The following is a 25,736-nucleotide window of genomic DNA, read 5'->3' on the forward strand; positions in this document are numbered from 1 at the left end:
TGGCCCAGAATATCGCTGTTGGAGGAAGACAGGGAGGTGTGCTGCCCAAAGGGCATCTAGAATGTTTGGCCACTTGTAAGTGATGGATGGACCTCAGTGAAGAACTAATATCTGGTATTTACAAAGTGCCTTTCAACCAGGGGGCTCAAAATGCAATTATAAGCATCAGCTCATTAATCCTCACAACATACCTTTGGGGCAGAAGAAAAAAGAACCGTTTATATGTTGTGAGCCTTGATCCTTTCACATGCCACAGAAAAGAAATTAATCTCTTAGAACAGAAAACTGATCAACCTAGGAAAGTAAATTAATAGTCCCAGAACACAAGGGCATGATTAAGTAAGGGAGATTTTCTAGACTCACTTAAGTGATTCCCTGAAAGACAACCACTTTTCCAAAGTGACAAGATGCGAATCCCCAGAAAGCAGTATGGATCACCCAGGCAGACTTCGACTTCCACATGCTTTCTGGATATGGTTCAAAATAGAAGTAAACAGGGACATATTATTTCCTTCCTCTATCAATGTCCTAGCCTGGCTCTACCACGCCTAGGCTATAGGTGTTGAGCAAAGGTGGTTTCAACATAAATGAGAAGTGCCCTGATCATGGAGTCAGACTCACTGGATCAAATCCTAGCTCACACATTCACCAGTTCTGTGAACTTGGACAATCAATCTAGGGAAGCCTTCATTGGTTTAAAAAAAAGAGAGGGAGAGAGAGAAAGATAATAATTTTTATATTGCAAGGTTTTAAATAAATTAAATGCAATAATCCAGGCAAGAATGTAGCTTATAGGAATCAGAAGAGGGTAAGAATTTAAATTCTCAAGATCTTTTCCTAACAAATATCTAGGGCTTCCAAAATTAAAGTTCTTTCTCCCATAAATAGGAAACTAGAATATGTGGTGGGAGGGTGGGAAGAGAGTGGAATCCAGCCTGAAGCATCCTCCAGAACTTCTCCAGTCTTTATATCTCCCTTGAACTTGGGCCTCTGTTTATGTTCTTTCATTGATGTGCCTGTGGACACTCATGTGCCAGTATCTTTTGGTCTAGGGGATTGGAACAGGGGCTATGCTAGTGACATAACCCTGGAGATGTATATTCAGCTATTCTAGTGACCATGTCCTGGATACACATTTTGTGCAAACATATGTTAACATTGAACAACTCTTTCACTTCCTAAACATAAATAAAAGAGTCTTTTCTTTTGAGGTGTTATAATGCTAAGGAATATTTTCCTTGATTCAATAATCAGGACATATTTCACCAATCTCTATCATTTCTCTGCATTTTGAGGCCATCCTTAATTTTCTGCTTGAGCTCATTTTTTCTAGAATCTCTCCTCACTTTTCTCATCTATCCAGGTTTCTCTGAATCCCAGATATATCAGGAAAACCAGATCCAGGCAATTGCGACATCTTTATTTACTCCTGTTGTGGGGGAGAATATTTTCAAGTATTTTTTAATGGAACTTTCTTATATAGGATAGGTCTATCTAGCTTTCTTTATTTAAGAATTACCCTTGGACTGGGGATATGGGGATATAGCTCAGTTGGTAGAGTGCTTGTCTTGCATGCACAAGGTTTAATCCCTAGCACCATGAAAAAAAAAAAAAAAAGGAGTCACCCTCAAAAACACAAGCTGTGGCTGGGGATATAGCTCAGTTGGTAGAGTGCTTACCTCGCAAGCACAAGGCCCTGGGTTCAATCCCCAGTAATCCCCCCCCCCAAAAAAAAAGAAAAAAACACAAGTTGTAAATTAACAACAACAAAATAAATGATTGTATTTACCTCCTTAAACATTGTCTTTTTTTTCCCTATACAATTATTTTAAAACATGTACTGGTAGACAAGGCAGTTTACATGCTCAGTTTATCTGTGTTGGCTGAGTCTGCACGTGTCTCCATACGTAAAATAGGTTTTGTACTAATGCAACACAGGATTGTGTGAGAATGAACTGAGGACTTTTACGTGAAACACATGGGAAAGCCCGAGACGTGCAAACTCTCAACATAGGACTATTGCTTTGTTGGAAAAATTACCTGATTCAGAAGAGTTAAGCTAAAAAGAAGGCGAATTCAACAGGAACTATTTCCTTGCCCAATTTTCAGTGTCAAATATTTCCAAATTTCCTTTTCAAACTAAGCTTTAATGCTCTTTTCAGTCATTTGACCTATGATCTCTTCAACAGTCCCCCAGGGGCCTTTCCTCTTATCACTCATTCCTCCTTGTTGCAAACGCCACAGTGTTATTTTGGGACTCGCTCTTCCACATGATCCCTGCATTCCGGCATGGCTACCCACTGTGTGATCTCCCTGTTTGACTTTCGTCTTGTTGGTTTCTTTCATTTCTGTCAGTCTACCTTCTTCCTCCCATTCTCCATCTCCTTTCATTCCTCTCATGTTTGGTTTTCATTTTCTAAGCAGAGGACACCAAACTCAGAGTTTTAAAGACAGAATGCTAGAATATTTAATTTTAAAAAAGTCTGTCCACCCCAACAACTCAGAGGATAGGTAGAAGGCTTAGAAGGACATTTGAAGGACATTTTACAGGGTAGCACATAAAACTATTTTCATCTTCATGAACAGGAAAGTCACACCAGCATTCACACCTGTGATGTTATAATTAAGTTTTGCCACAATAATACTTCTGTTTATATCTTATGGCATCTCTGGTGCTTATAAAATACAGGTCTTTTAACTGTGTTAGTCAGCTTTCTGTCTCAATAATAAAATGCCTGAGATAATAAAATTAAAAAGATAAAAGGTTTATTTGGGCTCATGATTTTAGAGGTTCCAGTTCAAGACTAGGGTGGGGGCATCTTTCTGGCCTCTGATTAGGCAGAATATCATGGCAGAAGTACATGGTGAAGCAAAACCACTCTCCTCAATAGCCAGGAAGCAAAAGGAAAGAGAAAGGAGAGAAGTTGTTTCAGGAGTCCTATAGTTGGTTTCAAGAAATGCCCTCAGTAATCTAAGAATGCCCTACCTCCTAAACATTCCCCTACCTCCCGATAATGACTTCATGGGGTCCAAGTCTACATGAGCATTTTGGGGGACATTCAAAATCTAAACTATAGCATAGACCAACACTGAATCTCATACCTACAAATAAGTAAAGAAGTTCCTCTATTTCCATTGGGTTTGCATCCTGATAAGTCTTCCATAAATTGGAAATTCAAGTAAAAAATGTGTTTAATACACTTAACCTAAGGAACATCATAGCTCAGCAACATACTACCCTGGAGAGTAGTATGCTTCCTTTTGTGATCATGCATCTGGCTGGAAACTACCTCATGCTGCCTTTGCCCACCATGGAGAGACAGTATCATACTACATATTGCTAGCTCAGGAGAAAATAAAAAAATCAAAATTTAAAGTAAGTTTTCTACTTAGTGTATATAACTTTCACACCAGTATAAATAAAAACACAGACAAAAACATATAAGTTAGACTATCATAAGTGGATGGCCTTCTGTATGTTATTCTCAAGGGATCTAAAAGTAAGAATCATGATTCTAAGCATCACCCACCTGTGGCCTAATACGTGGGTGTGCAACAGTTGTACACATGACTGCACCACAGCACAGCTACATATTTGGCTTATTACCAACTAAAACCCAAGAGAGTTTCCAGTTGAATTGCTTCCTCCAAAGACTGGGCAGTTTTGCAATATGCTTTTTGAACTTCAAAGCAGGATTGCAGTAAGAGCCTAGCAAATGTATTCTTTTTTTTTTTTTTTTTTTTTTTATAACAGCCTTCAAACCTGATAAGAAACATTTACCTCCAGGTTTTTTGTTTCTAGTAGGAGATATCTTTCTTGGCTTTATGTCATCAGCACATTAAATAAACATATATTTTGTGCATTTGTCTTAGTCCCTGAAACATTTTGCAGAAGAAAAAGATTCTGGTGTGGCTTTAGAATGTCTACAAATTCTCTGAAAGTGCTCTTTGGGAGGAATGAGTGAGTTGGTCCTCCAACCCTGACAGTAGGCTGGACTTAGTTACATGATTCTCAGTGACAGGATATGGTGGCAGTGACATTATGTGGACTTATAAATAAGTCACAAAAGGCACTGAGATACTCTCTTTCCATCTCTGGGACCACTCACTCTGAGAAAGGTAGGGGCAGGCCATGAAGAAGGTGTACAGAGATGAACACAGGACAAAAAAAAAAAAAAAAAAAAAAAAACTGGGCCAGAGAAGAAAATAGCCAAAAAAGAAGACCTGGACAATAAAATCCAGAGATGAGCTGAGGCTTCCTGTCGACACCCACAAGAGTGTGCTGATGATGGCCCCAGCTGACACCCTGACTGCAACTCATCAGACACCTGGAGCCAGGACTAGTCAACTAAGCTGCTACCAAATCCTGACCTACAGAAACTGTGAAGTTATAAGTAGTGCTTGTATGATTTATGTCAACCTCAAAATGTAGTGGAATAATTTGTTATGCAAGGATAGAAAGAGTAACTAGGGGACTTTGATGGATGAACCACAGGCACATCTTCTTTAGGATTCCTTCACTCTCTCCTTATATTGTACTCTTTGAAGGGAAATGAAGACACTGTATGCATGATTATTTGTAGCACTCTTCACCCAGGGGGAATTTACACTAGTTTGATAACACATGTTTTGATGAACTCATGTTAGTTCTCAGACATTTCCAGATTCTTTGTTTGATATGGTTAATATTATTAATTTGTTTAATATGATTAATAATCTGCACCAATTTTTCTGTCAAATGAAACATTTGAGAATCTTTATATATAAGTCCCAAGTATAAGAGATTCATCCTTTTATGCTATATAAAATTTAGGACACTTGCCAAATTGATTTTGTATTATGATTTACTCTTACTGATTATTTCTCAGTGAATTTTAACAAAGAGCTTGGATTTAAAGCTCAGTAAGCATCTTGGAAGGCTATCCATCTAAGACCTAGAAATTTGAACTCCTTTGAAAAATTCAAGTATCATTTTCTTACCTTTTGTTGTTGAGGGGAATGCTGAAATTTTCTTACTTATTTTTATTCCATAATTTCTTACATTCTGAAGGAATCTCTTGGTGGCAGATGAAGATGTGCATGGAGAGAATGGAGAGCTCACAGAAGCACTGAGGTCCTCTTTAGTAAATGTTTTCTTGTCTTATAATGAATCACAAGGTTGTTTATGGGAATAGAGTTCTTTAAAACGTATAGTTTTTGATTTGAGAGAAGTCCACAATTTTAAGTTTGGGAGACCTCAAAGTTCATTGTAAGAAATACAATTACCCTAGTGTGATGTTTCTCGAACTTCAGCTTAGGACTTCATTAGTAATAGGGCTCCCAGTATAAGGAAGTATCAGAGAGTGCAGACCCTCACAACTCTCTGTCCACAAAGGTATTATTGAAGAATTGCCTGAACATCTACTCGTTTGATTGCATGGCATTTCTAAGACATTAAAAAAAAAAAAAAAAAAAAAAAAAAAAAAGCCTGCTGATCGTCACACATCATTTAGTGAAAGATTCAAAGATCAGATACATACAATGTGATAAAAGAATCAAAATTTTCCCAGTCAAGAGGTGACCTCAGGGAATGCAGTAGTTAAATCTTGAATTCATACAATGCCTTGTTAACTCGACTTGGCAAATTAATTCAAATTGATTTGTTTGTGAGAATTGCAGCATGGCCTTAAATCTGACTACAAAGGAAAGATAATGATAAACAACAATGTGTTGAGCTCAGAGAAATGTCTGGAGAAAGTATGGATTCATATAGGACTGTTTTAAAAACATATCTGTGTTTTAAAAAAAAAAAAAGAAAAGGAAGAAGAAAAGGAGAGTATATCCTACACTCACATAATCAATTTGATAAATAATAAGATTTGTTATTAATAAATCAGAGAATCAAAAGAGAATATAATCACGATAATATTTATAGGTATTTAATTTTTAAAAAGCAATTAATTCAATTTGGGTGAAATGATCAAATACATGGGGAAAAATAGGAAAAAGAAAAAAAAATTAAAAATAAAAGAAAAGGCTCAGTGGAAGCCACTAATTTCCAACTTTCGTTTGAGTCCTGAATTTCAGGAAGAGAGAGAAAGTTGAAGAAATAGAGTTATCCCGACCAGAGCCTTTCTTCTCTTCTACAGAGTTAAGCTAAAAAGTAGCTACAATCCCATTTGGATATCCACACCCGTTGGCAATGGGCCTCTGTCATTTCTCCCACCAGAGGTTGAGTCTTCTTTTCCACCTCTTGATCCTGGGTGGCTGCCGAACTTCCTTTGGCACAGGGCACATTAGCAAAGGTGATGTGGGTAGAGAACTGAACAGCATTTTTGTACTGGCACTGGTGCCTGTGGTCCCCTGCTGCTGCAGCCCAAGACTGCCATGTGAACAAGACTGGTCTAGGCTCCTCTTCCCCAAGAAGGAAAAACTCAGCCATTTGAACCTGCTCAGCCAACTCAGCCATCTCAGTAGAGCCCTGAAGGTGAACAAAGCCACCTGGATCAGGTAGCTGCACCCAAGCCAGTTCAGAACAGAAAAAACACCCAGTGAAACACAGATACATGAGCCGATAAATAACAGGTTTAAGTTGAATATTATACAGCAAACACTAAATTATAGCCAGGAAGTCAGGAAATCCAGGAAGGATGGAGAAGCTGAGTAATAATGGTGCATCTTCTCCTATGGGGGTGGTCATCAAGGCCTGACAGGAGATGACAGCTCAGTGCTGCCTCTGGTGGAGTCAAAGGAGTTTGTGTAGCAAAAGCCCTAAGGATCCTTGGGTAAGAAAGGGAGACTTGGGTTCCTACTACCTATCCTTAGCCCTGTTCCTCTTTCTGATGAGAAAATGACCAAATCCAAGGGAAGAGATGTGATAATGCAACTCCTGAGAGAAGAAAAAGGTATTGCTGATGGAATTGGGAAGAGGCAGAAAAAGAGGATTGATTCACCTCTGATACATCAATTTATGTTTTGGCAGGGTATGAAAAATAACTGGTCTTGGATAGTCTTACCTATACTTAGAATAGAAAGATATCCTCCCCTATCCTTCTTACTAACGTAACAATAAAAACAAAGCAAAATACTAAATTAAAGACCAATACTAGACAGAAAACTTACCCTCCTTGCAACCTGGGCTTTTAAAAAGTAGGCACTTCCTCTTCAGTCTTTTTTTAAAGTTTATGGATTATCAAAAAGTAGCCCTTATAACCTCACTTAAAACTAATTTCTCCAGGATTAATAGCTAGTATTAGATGTATTAGTTTCGTATTAGTTTAGTATGTAAATGACAGCTGGACCTTAGAGAAAAGCATCAAAATTTATCAAGATCCAAGGATTAAAGAGTTAAAGAATAAGGGCAATTAACACTGCTAAATATTCTGATTGTCAAATCAGGTGACACACACTTGTCAATCACTAGACTACACCACAGTTTAAGTCATGGCTCAAGTATTAGTTCATACTGTAAATGTGATGGTCAGTAGAGTTTTTTTTTAATTTTTATTTTTTTAATTAGGGTCTCTTGAAAACAACCTTTAAGAGAGTAACCAATAATGAATATAAAATTATCCACAAATTCAAGATATTTATCTGGTACTCATAGTCCACTATTCTGCGTTGAATATCATTTCTCCTGGGCATGTTTATTTGTTTGTTTCCTATGAAATTATAACCACTTTAGAAGCAGGGTCTTTAAAAATCTTATTAACATCCTACTTCCACAGTCTACCACACACAGTGACACCAGATACTGACATATCTTAAGTGCTGTGAATATAAATTTTAAAAATTTACTATCCTGAAGTCAACTATCAACACAAATCGATTAATGCATGACACTAATCAAATAGTAACAATGCATTATTATTATTATTCCTGTAAATCTGTTAAGGATCTAATTCTTAAACTGACATAGTTAAAGTAATGATTCCATTGATCTAATAATCTTTCAAATAATATAATATAATAAAATAGACCTTTTCTCTGTTGAAATCAGAAGAGAATATTTATGAAGTTGAGAACTATTACCACCTTGGGAGACAGATGTCTTGAATCCAGCAAACCATTAAATTACATAGCTTTGAAGGTACAGAGGACCACTAAGTTTATTATAGCCTCTGAACACTGACATGTTTGAAACACAAAAATAAAATATTAAGTCTTTCCCTTCTCTTAGTCTCTTATTAAATACATATGCTAAATCATATCAATGTGAGGAATATGTCTATTATAGGTTATTTTTTAATCTATTTTTGAACTGAAGATTGAACTCAGCCCTTTACAACTGAGATACATCCTCTGTCCATTTTATTTTATTTTATTTGAGACAAAGCTCTCAGTAAATTGCCAAGGTTGGCCTCAAACTTGCAATTCTGCCTCAGCCTCCCAGGTCACTGAGATTACAAAAATGTGCCACAACACCCAGTGTATAGGTTACTTTAAATGTAAGCTTTTTGAACATTTGCCATGTGCTAGAGTCAATGCAATGGTTTTGTATTTACCTATTGTTATGTGTGTGTGTGTGTGTGTATACTGTATAGAAATAGAAATTTTATAAATATCTCAAAACAAAGCATACTTTTGTATGTCCTCCATGAACCTTGCAACTTGTAATAAGAAGCAGCTTCTAGATAATTGTAAGAAATAAATATCCACAATTTAAAAAATCATTTAGAATTTAGGATCAACTGACAGCCCCAATAAAATGGTATTGAACACAATTTATTCTTAAAGTCAAAAAAGAGAAATCAAAAAGATCTATTCTCTTAGTGGAAGAAAGACAAATTTTATCATCTGTAACAGTTCAAATTAGGCTAATAAAATTAGACTAATCTATATTGTACAACATTTCTGAACCGACTAGGGAAGTGGACCAGATGACCCAATATCTTCACCATTCTAATTACTAGGTTCCTTTGAATTTCACTTTTTTCAGAAACCTGCTTTTATCTTTGCAGTAATGATCCAAGACATTAAAAAAGGCTTTTGAGAGACTTGATTTGCCCACTCAAGTTCATGCAGTATCTATTGATGTACTATTGCTGTCTTGTCAAAAAGCACTTACACTCTTAGTGGGTTTAGGATGTAATTAGGAGAAGATGAACCAGGTGAGAGGCAAGTTTGCAGTTTTCTTGGTTTTGTGCTTCAATTTCTGATTATTAGAGAAGGTGGTTTATTTAAATCCCATTGAAATCCTCAAAAGGGTGTAGACTGCTGAATAAGGTTGGATATTTCCCACCTAACCAAAACCTAAGGATGCTAACCAAAGATTTACTTTGGGGTGTGACTCACAAAGATACAATCGCAAAGAAATATGTAGATTTCCTCCTTTCTTAACTTGTTGGATTTAAACTTCCTCTGAATAAATAATGATTCATCTCCTATTATTTAGTTTCTAGCACAGGGAGGTCTAGAGATGGATGCTTCTTCATAAATACTTTTAGAGACCAATGTAACCAGTTTATATAAACAAAGGAAAGCAGATGCTGGGGTTGCTTTTTTATCCCTAGAGGATGGCTGTGTCAACTGGGTGTTCAGTTACTTCTGTGCTTCCAAATGGCTGTGGGTTTTCAAAGAACACAATTATTACCCAAACTCTTGATCCCTCTAGTCATCAGTTTGCTTATTCTAAGTAGCTTCAGGGACCAGTGGGAATAGTGGTTTTGGAACAGGAGGGATGGGGAGCAGCACAAAGCAAAAAATCAAAACCAAAAGGGAGAGCACAAAATATACTTATGTTGGTTGTTGTATCTGACCAGAAAAGTTAAAGCAACTGTAACCTGACAGAGATATACGGTTATATAATTGCCCATCCATAGAATGAGCTAGGATGCTTACCTGTGAATTTCAAAAACACGTTATTCAGAAACATCTATTAACATCTCTCTCTTTCCAAGGAAAGTGGGCTGAAACAAGATATTCAGATGGATTTCATGCAACAGTTGAGAGTAAAAATAAGACTAGAGAATTGTCCATAAAGATCTAGGAGCAAGGTTGGTTAGGACTTCCAATTAATGTGTTGGCATTGCACCTTGCTCAATTCAGATCAGTCCAGATCTGTTCAGAGTGTTTCAAAATTCCCCTTATGGACCTAACTTGGAGTTCAAAATTCTTTTAGGTCATAGTGGGAGAAAGGCACAAAATGAAGCAAGACTATTAGATTTCACTTGGTTTACCTTCTCCAGGAGAGCTCAATTACTTTCTGAGAACAATATTTTCTTTTCTATGGATTGTCTTCATTTTTACCTATTCTAGGGATCTGATGCCACCCTCACCACACAGAAAATGTTGTAAAAAAAATCAGTCACTCATTTTGAAAGTCTAAAAGCATTTCAGGTTTATTTCAGTTTATACTTCACTCATATGAATTCCTATTTTGTTTGAAATAGAAACTCACTACAGTTTTATACAGGTTGAAAATTGAAATACTAAGTACTTCTAAGCATTGGCTGTCTGAGATGATTTTAGATTCACTATGATTTTATAATTTTGTTTATGTCAGATTTATATATTTTTTCTTACTTTAATGTATACCTAAATCTTCTTCTTCCCATTTAATATTTTGTCTAGGTACACTGGGAAATTCACAAGTTTAGATCAACAGAGAATCATTTCGCCAATGTAACGTATTTTAATAAAGTTAAGATTTAATTATTTTGACAAAAAATGCTTTTCCAGTAAAATCTTAAAAATTACTTGTAGCAAAACATTTGACATTTTCCTATTTCTATAAAAATGAACTTATTTATGGTCAATACTCTTAAGGATGTTTTTTATCTTGGCATATATTATCATGCACAGGCAGGCAATGAAGTCACAAGTATCCTATAATCTCAGTACTGTTGTATGGTTTAACAGTACTGACTATATTTTATTCCTTTTAAAATAAAGGATTAAGGCAAAACTGTAAGCTTTCTACTTGCACTATAAAGAGTTGGTATTTTTTAAATTCTGATATTGAGAAATTTAATTTTTTATTGATAATTTATTATTAATATTAACACAGAAAAATAGAAAGAGACACATATTCTATAACTAAAATCCAGTGTGCCTTGGTTTGAATATTTATTCTTTAAATTTTTATTGCATTATATTTAAGATGTGCAACATAATGTTTTGATAGGTTGAAAGTAATGTTTTATAGATTGGAAACATTTTTAAAGTATATTTTAAATATGTGCATGATTGTGCATGTACATATGCATCTATAAAAATTCACCTGGCTCTTGTTCCTTTAATATTTGGGGACCAGAATCTGAAATCTGTAAAACTCAGTGACAATAAGTAGGCTGAGCCATATCTAAGGAAAGTCCATCCTCATCATCAGATCAGTGGACGGAAATGGAAAAGGTCAAACAGGAAGCTCTCTTCAGCAGGAGAGATGCAACCAGTGCTGAAAAATGAAGGCCATGCTCTCTGGGACTTAGAAGATGGAATATCAGGGAGGGACTAGGAGAAAAGATAAATACTAGGTGTCAACTGCCACCTTTATGCAGAGGGTTATAGAGAATAGGCTAGTGTGGCTAAGTCAATAGCTCATAAAAACCTAAGAATTCAAATGAAAAGGATGTAACTTTTCTAGGGACAAAGGGAGAAAAGTATATCACAGCTTGCAGTTGCAAAGTAGAATTAACAGAACTAGAGAAGTAATGTTTGCTGTTCATCATCTTCAAACCTTGCACTAAGCAAGACAGTGCATAAAACACAAGAAGTAGAACTGGGCCTGTCTTTGGTATTGTTAGTAAGGTGGTATTTGACTGGATTTCTTGTTTGTTTGCTGTTTTTAAGTACAGGTAAATGTATTGCTGTCTTACTTATGTATTCTTCTATTTCCCTATCCTGAATTAGCCTCACCAGTGATTCTGTTACTCTATGCAGTAAAACTATTCTGTCTTTGGGGACTTAACTCAATCACTTACAGATTATCTTTGTCTGTCTGTCTGCCTATCTCTCTCTCTCTCTCTCTCCCTCCCTCCTTCCCTCTCTCCTTTTTGTACTAGGGATTGAACCAGAGACAGTTTACCACTGAGCTACATTCCCAGTCCTATTTATTTATTTGTTCATTCATTCATTTTATTTGAATTGCTTAAGGTCTCAGGAAATTGCTGAGACTGGCCTTGAACTTGGGATCCTTGAGCCTCAGCCTCCAGAGTTGCAGGGATGACAGGTATGCACCACTACACTTGGCTCACTTACAGATTATCCTTCTTCCTTCTCTCTAACCTGAGATAAAACAAACCACAAAACAAAACTAATGAATCAGTAAAGACAGGGCTTCAAAATATCCATGATGTCAATCTGAGGCCCCTCATCTATAACTAAGTGCATCACAACCTGTTTTTGCAAACCAAGTGCTATTCAAATCCCGTTGCACCCCTTCACTGTGTTGTCCTCCTGTGTGTTGTCTGTGATTGCATTTGCTCTACAATAGCAGGGCTGAATCATTTCAGCAAAGACCTTGCAAAGCTTATAATATTTATATTAATATGTATAAAGTAGTTCTAATATATAAATACAATATTTATAATTAAAAATAGGTTTTCAAAACCTACAAAATTTACTATTTCCAGATCTCTTATATAAATGTAAATCTCAAGGTCTCCTTGCCTATATTCAGATCCAGGTCATTCCTATCACCGAGTAGCTGTGGGACATGGGAGTATGTTACTTAACATCTCTGAGACTTATTTTCTTTATCTCTAAAATGGGAATAATAACAAAATTTCATTCCACAATCTGTGAAGATTCAAAAATAAGTACTGTATCAGTGTTACCTTCTGTTAGTTAATATCATTCCTCTAAAATCCTTTATTCAAGAATAGACTCTGACATCCCTCTCGCTGCAATATACAGTTCTCAGTCATTTGTAGGCATCTGTAATAAAGACTTCACCATTCAACTCTAAGAAAAGCCATGTTTCTATAATATGATTAAAATGAAAACAGATCTAGTTCAATTAAACATTGAGACTGGCAATTGTGCACTGGGCAGAAGCACATTTCTAGTAAACGTTTCATAAGGGGATTACAGAGTATTGGGCATGCATTGGAATGTGGGAAACAATAGTAAATTTTCATGTGAATTTACAAATGCATATGAGCTGTATATCCATTGCAAACTGGAGTGTTCCTGGAAGACAGTTGGAAGAGAGGAGTAAGGAAGAATTAGGGTGTGGGACAAACAAATCTGTGTGGAACACCAGAGTTGACACTTGCTGGAGTGGTGACTGTAGCATATGTGCTCAGTTTACTCCTCTGTAAAAGAGGGAGATGAATACTTCCCTCCTGGAACCTTTGGGAAAATTGCACTAAATGAAACCATGCATGTCAGATATGTTTATCATATTAAATGTGGTGATGGTAACATGGGTGTGTGCATATGCCTGCATTCATCAATTTGTGCACATTAAATATGTACAGAGGTTTTTGGCTTATCCATCGTTACCTCAAGAAGTCAAAAATTAAAAATAACAGCAACAAAACACTAGTTTATTAGCTCTACCACTATGAAATGCATGAATTGACATGTCACAGTTTACATGTGTGTATGTCTAAGTAAAGGAGTCAAACTCTTTAGCATTTTTTTGACAACACAAGGTCACAGTCTAACGCCCATCCTGTGCTCAAAACGATCTTGCTCTAGGCTCCATCAGGAACTTTTGTGTGACTGCCATTGAATTCAGATTTCACCCCAATAATAATGCCTTTTTTCACTATGTGGAATTGCAAGCCTAAGATAGTTTGGTGTACAGGAACATGGGTTTGCCTTCCAAGAGACACAAGACTTTCAGGTCTTCATGGACTAGCTCTTGATCCTGGGAGAGTTAACAAATCTTATATGCCTCCACATCCCCATCTGTAAAATGATGACAAAAGTAGTTATCTACCCCTTAGCGCCACGATGAGGACTTAATATAAAAACTCAGTACAGTGACTGGCACTTAATAACTGATAAATAAAATTTAGGTATTGAAATTAACTCCGCTTTTGTACTAGCATTTCTCATCCATTCCAACAGAAGATCCTGAAAGGCAGGAGCTGCTTTATTCCTCACCAAATACTCATCACCTAGCACAGATTCATTGTAAACTACATATTGAATAAATATGTGTTGAACAGCAAAGGAATGAATATATAATGAATGAGATGGCTGTACCCGAACCCCGTTGATACGGATAGGAAAATAGCAACATCTTTTTTTACATTAAAAGTAATGCAGTTAGGGGGAAATATATTTTCATTGTTTCTGCTGTTTGAAAGTACAATATAAATTTTTATACCCATTATAGACTCATTTCTATAGTTTGATATAAGCTTTGCTGTTTTCTACCCATATCTCTGCTATGGTTTGGATGTCAGGTGTCCCCCAAAAGCTGCCAAGAGAGACAATGCAGGAAGGTTCAGAGGAGAAATAATTGGGTTGTAAGTGTCTTAACCCAATCACTGAATTAATCCCTGATGGGATTAATTGAAGTGGTAGGGTGTGGTTGGAGGAGGCGGGAATTGGGGCGTGGCTGTGGGATATATATCTTGTTTCAGGAGAGTGGAGTTTCTCTCTGCTTCCTGATGATGTGAGCTGCTTCCCTCTACTACACTCTTCCGCCATGATATTCTACCTCACATTGAGCCCCAAGGAATGAGGCTGGCCTTTTGTGGACTAAGACCTTTGAAACTGTGAGCCCTCAAATAAAACTTTCCTCCTCTACAATTGTGCTGGTCGGATCATTTAGACACAGTAGCAAAAAAGCTGACTAAAACAATCTCCAACCTTAAGTCTTCTGAGTCAAAACTCTATATCTGTCATTGACATTTGGCAAACTCCATCATCCAGGCCAACGTACAGCATCAGCGGACCCTGGAAGGCTGTAAAAGTGCTGTGTGAAAAAGAAATGCATCTCATACAGCAAACTATAAATATCATGAGGAATCCAATCAAATCCACATTAACTCCATGAACTGAAGATTAAAAGTGCCTCTTTGTCCTTGACTCATTCCCTCCTTCTTCTGACCTCCTTTCCCCTCTCTTGAGCCTGCTAGGGTATTGACTGGGATTTTAGAGGAGTGGAAGGTCTTTATCTCTCTGAGATGAGCTGCAATATGATTACAATCGATTGAGTGATTTACAGTATAGAGGGTCATTCATTACCCTCTCTGCTTTATGGAATTATAAATGACATACTGTATGTGAATATATATTATTATTATTGGTTATTTATGTGCCACTTTTATCTAAGAAACTCAGTGTTCTTTTTAGATTTTAAATAACTAGAGGTATCCTGAAACCTTGTGCAAAACTTCATGGAGAAGAATAAAACTTGAAAACTTTTCCTATAAATAAAACTTACACTCTTATACTGGTGTTAGGACACTTGGTGTTTAGCCAACTCTAGGCAAGAGAAAAAAACAGTACAAAGTAATTGTATTTGATGGTTGGGATAACAATTCTATATTTTCATAATTAAACACAAATTCTACACACCAGAATTTTTATTTACTTATGCAAACTAGAGTTTCCTTGTGACAATAGGGTGAACAAAATTTATAATTCACTAGCTCAGCTTTAGAACTATGTAATATTTTATGATTGCTCTAATACAGAAGATTCTGTGCTATTACAAATGCCTCATGTAGAGTGAGATGTTATTAATATTTTTTATGTCATACTATTTTGAATGAGTATGATTTTAAAATTGCATAAAGTGTGACTACACTGCATTTCTAATCTTGAACACATTATTCCAAGGATGTGTTAATGAAATCTATACATTACAGATGGAAATTAAGAAATCCTTTTCCTTACATTTCTAGCTAAGTAGTACCTGAAAGTGGCCCTCAAATTTCTCATTACTCATTTTACTGAGTCCCAAGACTATAAAATTTATAATATTTAGCTTATGGCTAAATAAATTCCATCTGCTTTTCAATTTGTAAAAGTTCTTCTTCCCCCCCTAAATCCCAAGGTAATCTACTAATAATGTAAAGAATATAAACCAGGACCCAGAAGAAGGTGTGTATCATATAAAATCCTACAGAAGTTTGTGGCAAAATCATTCTTTTGCTTAACAACCCATTGAATCAAAAGCACTGTCCTGTTCACAAATAAATTATAGACAATGTCTATAGTTATTATAATTACTATCATGCTAGCTAACATAAATCTTCATTATTGTAAAAGCCCCTATGTGTGTGCTGTTTAATTCTTTTATATATAATCTTGAGTTGTGTATTAGTTTAATGTCTTGGGGGCAGGTTTTATGCTCCAGGTGTTCATGAATTCCCTCTCCCTCTATCCCAAGGGTTCTTTTCAGCCATAGGTTGGTTTTATTTATATATAAGTATCAGTATTACATATAACACACACACACACACACACACACACACACACACACACACACACACACACTTCTATTTCTAGCCAGTCTTTTTGTCTTCTGGGTGATTGTGTTTAATTTTAGCATTAGCCAGAAGCCCAGAGTTTGCCTTGAAATGCTTATCAGCTTCTAAGGGACATTTACAGGAAAAGAAAGGCTCTAGGTTTGATAGCAGTAATTGTATTTAACTTGTAAGACACAAGGCTATTTATCTTGCGGCTGGGAATTCACAGAGGAGAAAGGAGTTTTGCCTGATAAAACAAAAATTAAAGAAAAAAAATTTGCTAAGCATCCTCTCTCCACTTTCCATCCCCCAAGCAAGAACATTAAACAGTAAAATGCACTTTGATTTAATAAAGCTCTTCCTGTCTGCTTAGATATGGTGCGAGGAGGCATAATGGGATCATGAAAGGAAAGAGGCCACCGGAACCCCGAAAGGGCTCGCCAATGATATGGATAAACACAAATGTCTGTGAATATCCAAGGAAGTGCTAACTTCTAGATTTAGGGGGAAAAAATTAGAGATTTACTCTGAGAGAAAAATTGTAGGGTTTAACTTTAGAGAAAAAAATTCTAAACTACCAAGACTTCAGTTATGGACAGAATTTTGGAGATATGCCCCTGTCCCAAAGTACTAAAGAAAATCTAAGGAAAGATCTAAGGACACAATTAAAATCTAGGGCTCTCAAGTCAGGTGGGTCAAACTAAACCTAAGTAAAGTTTAGCCTAAACTCTCTTGGATAAAACCAACCTTGAGCTTAAGGATATTTCAAGGCCAAGTAGAACGTTGTCCATGAAGTCGGGAGTACTTAGAAATGCTCAACAAATGGTGACCATCACTACCTGGGTGAGTGTGGCTAAGAGAAGGTGGGTATCATTATCTGCCACTTTTTGCACCTCTGGAGCAAAGTGTTCATCAGTGCACACTTTCCTTACTTTGGGACCCTTTCTATGATTGCAGAATTGTGCAGGAAGGATGATGGGAGATGGGAGTTCTCTTTTTGTCCTGTATTCTTCCCTTCCAGGAGAAAACCTCAGTGTAGAAAGTCTTTTCAAGACAAAAGCGAGTCCAAAATGGATCCAAGTGACAAATTATCCTGATAAAACACCTTCCAAGTATGATTATCATTTATGCAATGCTCTATGGTATTCAAAGAACTGTCTGCCTCCTGAGGTAGATCTGTTATCCTAATTCCCATTTTACAGGTAAAATAACAGGTCTCTTAGGGTCAAGACTACCAATGGATTTGTACCACAGCTATGTTGTCAGAGCATAGAAATATAGCTTATGAAAGGATAGATTGTCACTTCTTTTTTGGAAACTTATCTCCAGCCAGTATTAAAAACATTTTTTCTATATTAAATGTCAATCTAAGTCTTCACTTGTTTTTAACAGGACAAAATGCATGATATAGCCTTAGAGATTGAAGCATAGAGAAACTTCTCAACAATGGGAACTTGTTCAAGTCGGTAAGTGACAGGGTGAAGTTATTATCCTTAAGGTTGTATAATAGCAGAACACATTATATGAATTCATGAGGGAAAATGCTCATTATTTTATCAATGATATATGTAAAAATTTTATATGATAGAGAAAAGGTGAAAGGAAATAAGAGATGCCACATTCTAGTCCTGTATGTTCAATAAGAGCCACAACAGTATTGAGGTGAGTATCTGATGAGAAAATGTATTTAAAGCTTTCTGCACTTAGGGCATAATTATTGCAAAATAAAATAAATAAAAAAGTCAGAGCCTCAGTAACATCAGCTACATTGCAAATGCTCAGTAGCTACATATGGTTAGTGGCTACCATTTTGAACAGCACCAGTAGTCAGTGTGAAAGAAGGAAAACAAGTTATTTTTAACTTTCTAAATATCAGTGATTCTCAAACCTAGATGCATATAGAATCACCCTGGGAGTTTTTTAAAAACCAATGCCTAGGCCTGTGCTTCCAAAATTTTGTTGTGTACATGTAGCACCTGGGGATCTTGTTAAAATGCAGATTCTCATTAGTAGTTATGAGTGTCCCCTGAGAGTCTGAATTTTTAAACACTCCCAGGGAATGCTGATCCATGGACTACACCCCAGACTCCTTAAATCGGAAACTGAGCACTGGAAATTATCAAAGTTTGTAAGGGATTCTCATTTGCAACCAGGTTGAAGAGCATTGCTTTATAAATATATATTATAATTTTTCACCAAATTTTCAACAGCAGTCTGTTTCTATTTTCCCTTGAAAATAGAAACTCACCTATTTGTGAATCCTAATTCATTTCTGGCAAATTGTAAAGACTGACTGTTCTGCAGTACAAATATTTGGAATGCATTGGTTTGATCGATTCATTGATATTCTTTGTGACTGAGAAACTTATACATAAGATGGTTTTAAAGTGTACCTAGGAATGAACATGTTCTTTAAGTGAGTCTCTCTCTAGTTGGTGCCATATCTCTGCAATCTTGAACCTGGGTTCAAATGTGACTTTCCCTCCTGATTGCATTGTTACTTCTTACTCCCTATGCAGGACTTCACTATCTATTTTTCCCCCTGTTGAACTGAAATCAACACTAGTGCTGAATGGATGAATGAGCAGGTAGATAGGCTTGTTTTAATGCAAGCTTCAACTCTGGCAAGGCCTCAAATGTTTGCAGGCAAAGATGGAAAGGAAAGGGAAGAAAACCTCTTGGCTAGGAATTAATGAAAACTTAAGGGCTGAGAAATTTTAGTATCATGTCAAATACACAGACTTGCTTTTAACCCTTCAAAGTCTCAGTAATATATAATGAGATCAGATGTGAACCAAAATAATTTTTTTTTTTTTATTGTCTCCAAGCATACCTTCTAAACTACAAAAGGATGGGAAGTATTTGAAATAAAGTACTTGGGGGACTTTCTTTAATCAAGTGGTTCTCAACTCAGGGTGATTTTGCCTCCACCCAAAGATATGTGATATCTGTGGACACATGCTACTGCCATCTGCCAGGGACACTGATAATACCCTACAATATGTAGAACCATCCCCATCCCTTCCCCCCCATACACAGCACCAAACTGTCCAGCCCAAAATGTCAATAACACTAAGGCTAAGAAATCCTACTAACTAAACTAGTCCAGACATTGATTTCTATTCAAAAATATTTTTGTGGAGGAAAAAAAGTGCTGTGAATAAGAAAATAATGACTTAGAAATGTGACGAAGAGTTTGAGGTGCTGCAGGGTGAGGATCAGGATAGGAATCTTGGTTTGCCCCTTAAATTATGTGATGCTGGGAAATTCGTTGAGCTTCTTAGAGACTGCTGTGGTTTGGGTGAGTCCCCCAAATGTCCATATGTTAGAGGCTTATTCCCCAGGGTGCCGCTCTAGGGAAGTATTGTGGGTTATTAGGAGGCAGACCTTATGGGAAGTCACCAGAGGTTCGTAGGTCACTGGGGGTGTATCCTGAAAGAGGATTGTTGGGACCCTCATTTCTTCTTCCTTTCTGTTTCCTGGCTAATGAGGAGAACTTCCTGGCTAATAAGGTTAGTAGTTTGCTCCAATCCTGCCATGATGTGCTGGCCTCACTGGAAGCCCCAAGCAAGTAGGACCACTCAGTCTTAGATTGGAACTTCCAAAATTGAGTCAGAATAAACTTTTCCTTTTTATAAGTTAATTGCCTCAGGTATAAGATAATTGTCTCAAGTATTGATTGTAACCTCCAGAACTGTGAGTCAAAATAAACCTTTTCTCTTTATTAGTTAATTGCCTCAGGTATTTTGTTATCAAGACAGCGAAGTAATACACCATTGAAGAGGAATTCAATCAAGGTGACTTGGGTGAATAGGGTCAAGGTGGTATACAATATCAAGGAAAAATCAGGTGAGGCTCTGCTCTCCTCAGCATCTTCTAGGATGGGAAGATGGAAGTCCCACAGCCTGAAGATGCTTATCAGTCTTCAACTCCTAGGAAGCTTGGCTCTGACCTGAAAAGCCCTTACTGCACCATGCTCAGGGTTCTCACAGCCCTGGCAGCATAACCTGCCACCTGCTCACAGCAGAGAGAGGATCGTGAACAATCTCAGTCAGCTCAGCCTCCCAGGGGGCCCAGAGCTGTGGCTAAAATTAATCCCTCATGTTCAACTCACCTTTCACCTCCCCTCCCCTGCCCTCACCATGGCATTGTATGGAGACAGCAATCAGAGGCTTCACAAGGAACATTTGTCAGTGCCTGGGTGATAGCTCCGGGCTGATTCTTCTTTTATTTCCTCTCCTGTTCCTTAGTCTTTCTATTTTCAGGTTCAAAGAAAGAAGTTGCTTTTGAGTTCTATCTCCCAGAATTAAGTGATATAAGATTCCAATTGCTATAGAACTATTTCCATTTTGGATCCTTACTGATTCACAAAGAGCCAGTGCTACAAGCCCTGTGCCCAGCTGGGCTCTAAATATTTCACAGTGGGATGTTTCAATAGAGCCACATAAAATCCTATAAATGCCCATGAGAAGATTTGAGGGTTGACCCATTCATTCTGGTGCATGGCTGACACATTCAGCCCTGGTGAGCAAGAACAATTCTCCTCAGAATGAGACAACCTAACTGAATATTTTGTAGAAGCTACTCTATATTTCTTTACCATTTAAACCTTAGCAAAAGATGAGAAGCAAGACAGAACTACTCTTTATAGCTCCTATTGGTGTACTGATATCAAAAAACAATGGCTTAGAAAAAAAGAAGATCCATAATTTTTTTGTAGAAGGTATATCAAGATTGTCTATATAAGTTGGTGGCTTTGTACTTTAATGCCTAGATACGGGGACCATTTTTGTATTGTAAGTTAAATCAAATGAATTAAACATTTTCAGATTATTTTAATGGTACTTTAAGCTTAGTTACATAGATCCTTTCAATCAGGAAAGCAGACAGGAGAGAAAATAAGCCATCCAAGACCCTAAAGGTGAGCACTCCCAGGAAGTCTTGGCAAAATAGAACATAAAACTCAAGAGTTGCACTCAACCTAGCATATGGTTACCAGTTTCAAGCAAGGTAACAAAATTGGGAATGACTTCTGTGATGTGTGGATTTCTCCATTGCACCACGAGAGCACACTGCCATTGTGAGGGGGACAGTCTGGAATCACTGGGGTTAATAGAACTTTTTTTTTTTTCTTAAATGAGAATTTTCAACATCTCACAAAAGTCACTTTTGTGTGGTCACTGGAAATTGACCTTTGAAATACGACACCTCAAAAAAAAATGAATCTAAGATGTCACAAGAAGAAGGGTGCTTGTTTCTAGCTATGCAGATTGCCCAAAACATCCCCCAATATGCAACGAAAGTAATAGTAAAAAGTTTTGTGCCCGTTCGGGAATGAAATCTGGTCCTAGGTCTATCCCTCATTTACTATGTGATCTTAGGGAAGAAATAGCATCTCCCTGGGTCTCTGTTTTGAAATGGAGAATGAAAATATCAACTTTAGTCAACATACAGACCACAGTAGTCAAAGGGAAATAATAAGCTTAAGCACATTTGTCATAATTCAAAATGCCACCAGAATGTTTGGTAGTCTTCATAACTAACATTGAGTACTGACTTATGATTACGCAAACGGTGTGACTCTACTTCGTGTACAACCACAAAAACGAAAACTGTACCCCATTTGGGGACAAGGAATCAAAATTAAAAAAAAAAAAAATGTCCAGTATTCTGCTGAGCAGTTCACATGTGCTCATCTCATTATCTTCACTTTAACTCAGAAAAGAATTCTCATTTCCTCATTTTCCAAATTCAGAATCAGAGGTTCAGGGAGATTCAATAACTTAAGTAAGGTTTGGACCTGGATCACCAAATAAGAAAAAGCACTTAGAGAACTAATGAAATAGACACAAAAATGAGACTCTCAGAAGAAAGAACCTGATATAGTCTTACATTTTTATAGTAATCATCAGTGAAGACCATCAGAACTCATAGAATTCTTTCACTTATTTTATGGCTTAGTTTTGTCTTTTGCCTCCTATGTGGGGAGAGGCACCAAATATTTCAGTGCTTAGGGTATTTCAAGGTCTTAATCCTCCTGCCTAGATACAACTGATGAAGCCAAGTTCTCAGGGCACTAGTTGACTTCAAGGCCTACACTTATAACTGCCATACTGTCCCCTGTCCTGAAATAATAACATATGTTATTACTAAATAACAGTTACAATGATAATAACAGTTTTCAGGAGATAGCAATGCCATTAAAGAAAGGTTTATTCTGCTTTGAAAACACACAGGAAGCAACCCATAATTTGGAACTAAAGACACAAAGAAAGAGGTGTATGGCAAGGGTCACTGGTTTTCTTACATATCTGTGGCTTTAAAATGACCCTTAAAAAGCCTTCTCATTGCTGGCAGCAAACTGGTAGATTCTCTATTGGCTCAGGGCAAGTGGTTAACATCAATTTAGAAATCTTTGAAATTCCTAATGGAAACAAAACAAACCCTCCAGCAGCAATTTTAGGGCCAATGATAATATGCATGGAGAGAGAGATTGATTTTTCCTATGAGCAAATGAACAGCTTTTAAGAGCTTGGGCTATTTCGGTTCCTCTCACCTACCCCCACCAACTCCCCCAGGGTTTAAGCAAGAAGCATTTAAAAATCAAGTCTATTAATGTCCAGTGAATTTGGAAGATGATAAGAATTCACAGTAACTGCTAACACCTCTGGCTTGCTTTAAGTATTGAAAGATAACCTCATGAGGTCAATGAGTGCCTTAGTCTAAGCATTGCTAACAGGCCCCCAGCAAGGACTGAGCTGACAGCTTTTTGGAAACTGAGATGGTAGATGAATGGGTAGGTGGGACATTTTACTCCAATCCCTTGAGGCCCTTGTTCTCCCAATTCTTAAACCACACAGAGGGAGACTCTGTATATTACAGAACAACCCAACAGCACAGACACTTCTGATTGGCTTTTAAGGAAAATTAATGATGATTCAGGCATGAAAACACCATCATGGATTTGCAAGTCATTCAAAAGTCTTGGGCTATAAATAGACAATTTTATTTTGAATATTTCTCTCAGGTATGATTATTAGCTAGGTAGCTCTTAGATTTCTAGAAATGTGCTTCCAGTTTCTTTGTTGATGTGCCCATCTCAGTGCATAGGAAGTCAGAGGAAAACAAATTGAGGGGATTCGGAGTACAGGATAGTGAGGTGGATGAGTGTTAGGTTCACATTGCGAGAAGGGCAACATCCTCAGCTATTTTCTTGCGTCCATCTACCTGGTAACAATGCAATTGTGAAATTAAGGGCCCTTGCACTTTTATGACCCGAGATGAGAGGAAAAACTGAGGGATTATTTGAACGATCCCTTTAAAGAAGGCAACCTTTTCTCCCGTTGTCCTTGATTCAGCCATCTGGCTCTGGGAGTTTGCTGCCGGATGCTCCTTGACTGTAAAATTTAAATGGATGATTAACCCCTCTCTCTCCCACAGCAGTATGCTTGCTATTAAAATCACTACCAGGACCAATCTGAAAATCAAGGCAGACTGAGTACAAGTGAGAAAAAAACAAATGACAAAGTCAGCCAAATAATGCAATTCTGCCCTGCTTTTTCTCTCACTGTACCCTTAATGTAATGTCCATGCATTCCAGTTTAGTAAACCTTTTGCTATTTCTGCCATCTCTGGTCATCTGTACCTTTAGTCATACCTGAGTAAATGGTCCCACAAACTCCAGAACTCAAGTTGTTTACCTTGTAAGGATCCACAATCTCTCACAAGAGAGACAGGGTCCCTTTCCTCCAGTGCTATCATTTGTAGTTCTCTGGAAAACCTACAGTAATTGTCTTTGGTATGAACCAGTCAGACAGTATTGGTTAAAGTTAGGGGGAAAAAAATGCAGTGCATAGTTAGTAAGTCTCCAGAAGTTCCCTACACTGATCAAATCCTAAAGAAAGCACTTATCTTCTCAATATAGGAAGCATGAATATGGGCTTCTCTCAGTATTTCATGAGAAAAATCGCCATTTACAAGTGAGAGTGGGCACATGAAAGACAGGGTGGCTATTGAGAGCAAAACAGGTACCTGTAGGATAATGTTCATTCACTGGCCAGTTGTCCACCTGAAGGGTGGCATTGCCCCCATTCCTGGTGAAGCGTACCACATGGTATTTGCCATCATTGACCGGGGTCCTCTCCTCTTTGATGGAGATGTCAACTGTGCCAATATTGAAAACAACTCCAATTTTCCCCTGTTCCTGTAATAAAAAAAAAAAAAAAAAAAAAAAAAGCATAATTATCACTGACCACAAACTTTTCTCCCTTAAAGTTGATCCTCCAACTAGCAATAAACCTGTAGGTGCCCTGAGGGAGCTGTCAGTATGAAGTTAATAATAGTATCCTATATTTCTCCATGGGCTTTCATCCTGAACATAAAAGCCAATGGTATAAAGCCACCCAAATTGCTCTCACAGGCTGCACTGCACAGGTTACCTCATCCATTGCCCTCAACAGATATAAAGGCTGAAACCACAGAACTACCTAACAACGAGGAAGTGACACTGCAAAGTTCATTTCGGTAAGATGGATTAGATCTTTTTTCTAAAAGAAGCTAATACAACATGGGGTTCTAAATCATTTCACGATTCCAATTTGGATTATAAAAGACATATGAGCCTGCCTGCACATTTTGAGGCAATTGAGGCCAAGGGGAGAGGTTCAGAACGGTTCAGAGCCAATGGCAGAGCAATTGGCATTATAGTCCAATTCCCACTGGCATTATAGACCAAATCTGAATGCAACTTTCTACATATCCAAACCACATTTAAAATGGTGTTTTCAGGAAAGAGCAGTGAAACTGAGTCAGGGTTTTCAGAACGAAATGGCTGCCCCTCTTCCCACACCTGGAGCCCTATTCCTCGGGTGAATCCAAAGACAGAGGATTACAGTCAGTGTTGCAGCAGAACATGTCAATGGCTGCAAAAGACTTGCAAGAAGGCAAATCTCAATGAATGTGAGAAGAACGACATTGTAACAAAAATGATAATGGAGATGGTGATGGTTGTGGTGATGAGGTCTTTTCCTGAGAAATGCCAGGAAATACCAAACCATAAATAATACTATTAAAACTCCTCTAATAATTGGTTATGACTAAGAATTGGAATTAGTATTCACAATGAAACAAAGTAAAAGTGACCTCACCCATCATATGCATTCAGCTTTTCTCAACCTCTTGGAATGACATTGCAGCATAGTAAAGCGGAGGAAGGACAGGCCAAGAAGGAAGGGAGGTATCTTATTACATTTCTCTAGTTATCTGAGTTATTGGCACTACATTGGGTGCTCAAAAATAATAAAATGCAGCAGCAATTCTGATGTTCTACAAGAATGAATCACAGCATTTGTTCACTAGCTTTCATTATCCTCTATTTATTGA

At 37.3% G+C, this 25,736-nt stretch overlaps 1 protein-coding gene across 23 annotated transcripts in view; it reads right to left on the reverse strand.

Annotated features, from left to right (window-relative positions):
• Window positions 1-25,736, reverse strand: part of NRXN3 (neurexin 3) — a 1,486,572-nt gene that overhangs the window by 151,589 nt on the left and 1,309,247 nt on the right. For all 23 annotated transcript variants that reach the window (XR_013761785.1, XR_013761786.1, XM_079126730.1 and 20 more), the window contains one exon: window positions 24,387-24,558. Coding sequence is in view for 21 of the 23 variants with exons in the window: in XM_079126730.1 (XP_078982856.1) it covers window positions 24,387-24,558 (172 nt within the window). In the remaining 2 variants the exon portion in view is untranslated. The remainder of the gene's footprint in view (window positions 1-24,386; window positions 24,559-25,736) is intronic.

This window comes from Sciurus vulgaris (genome assembly GCF_902686455.1).
Source record: "Sciurus vulgaris genome assembly, chromosome: 2".
NCBI classification, from domain to species: domain Eukaryota; kingdom Metazoa; phylum Chordata; class Mammalia; order Rodentia; family Sciuridae; genus Sciurus; species Sciurus vulgaris.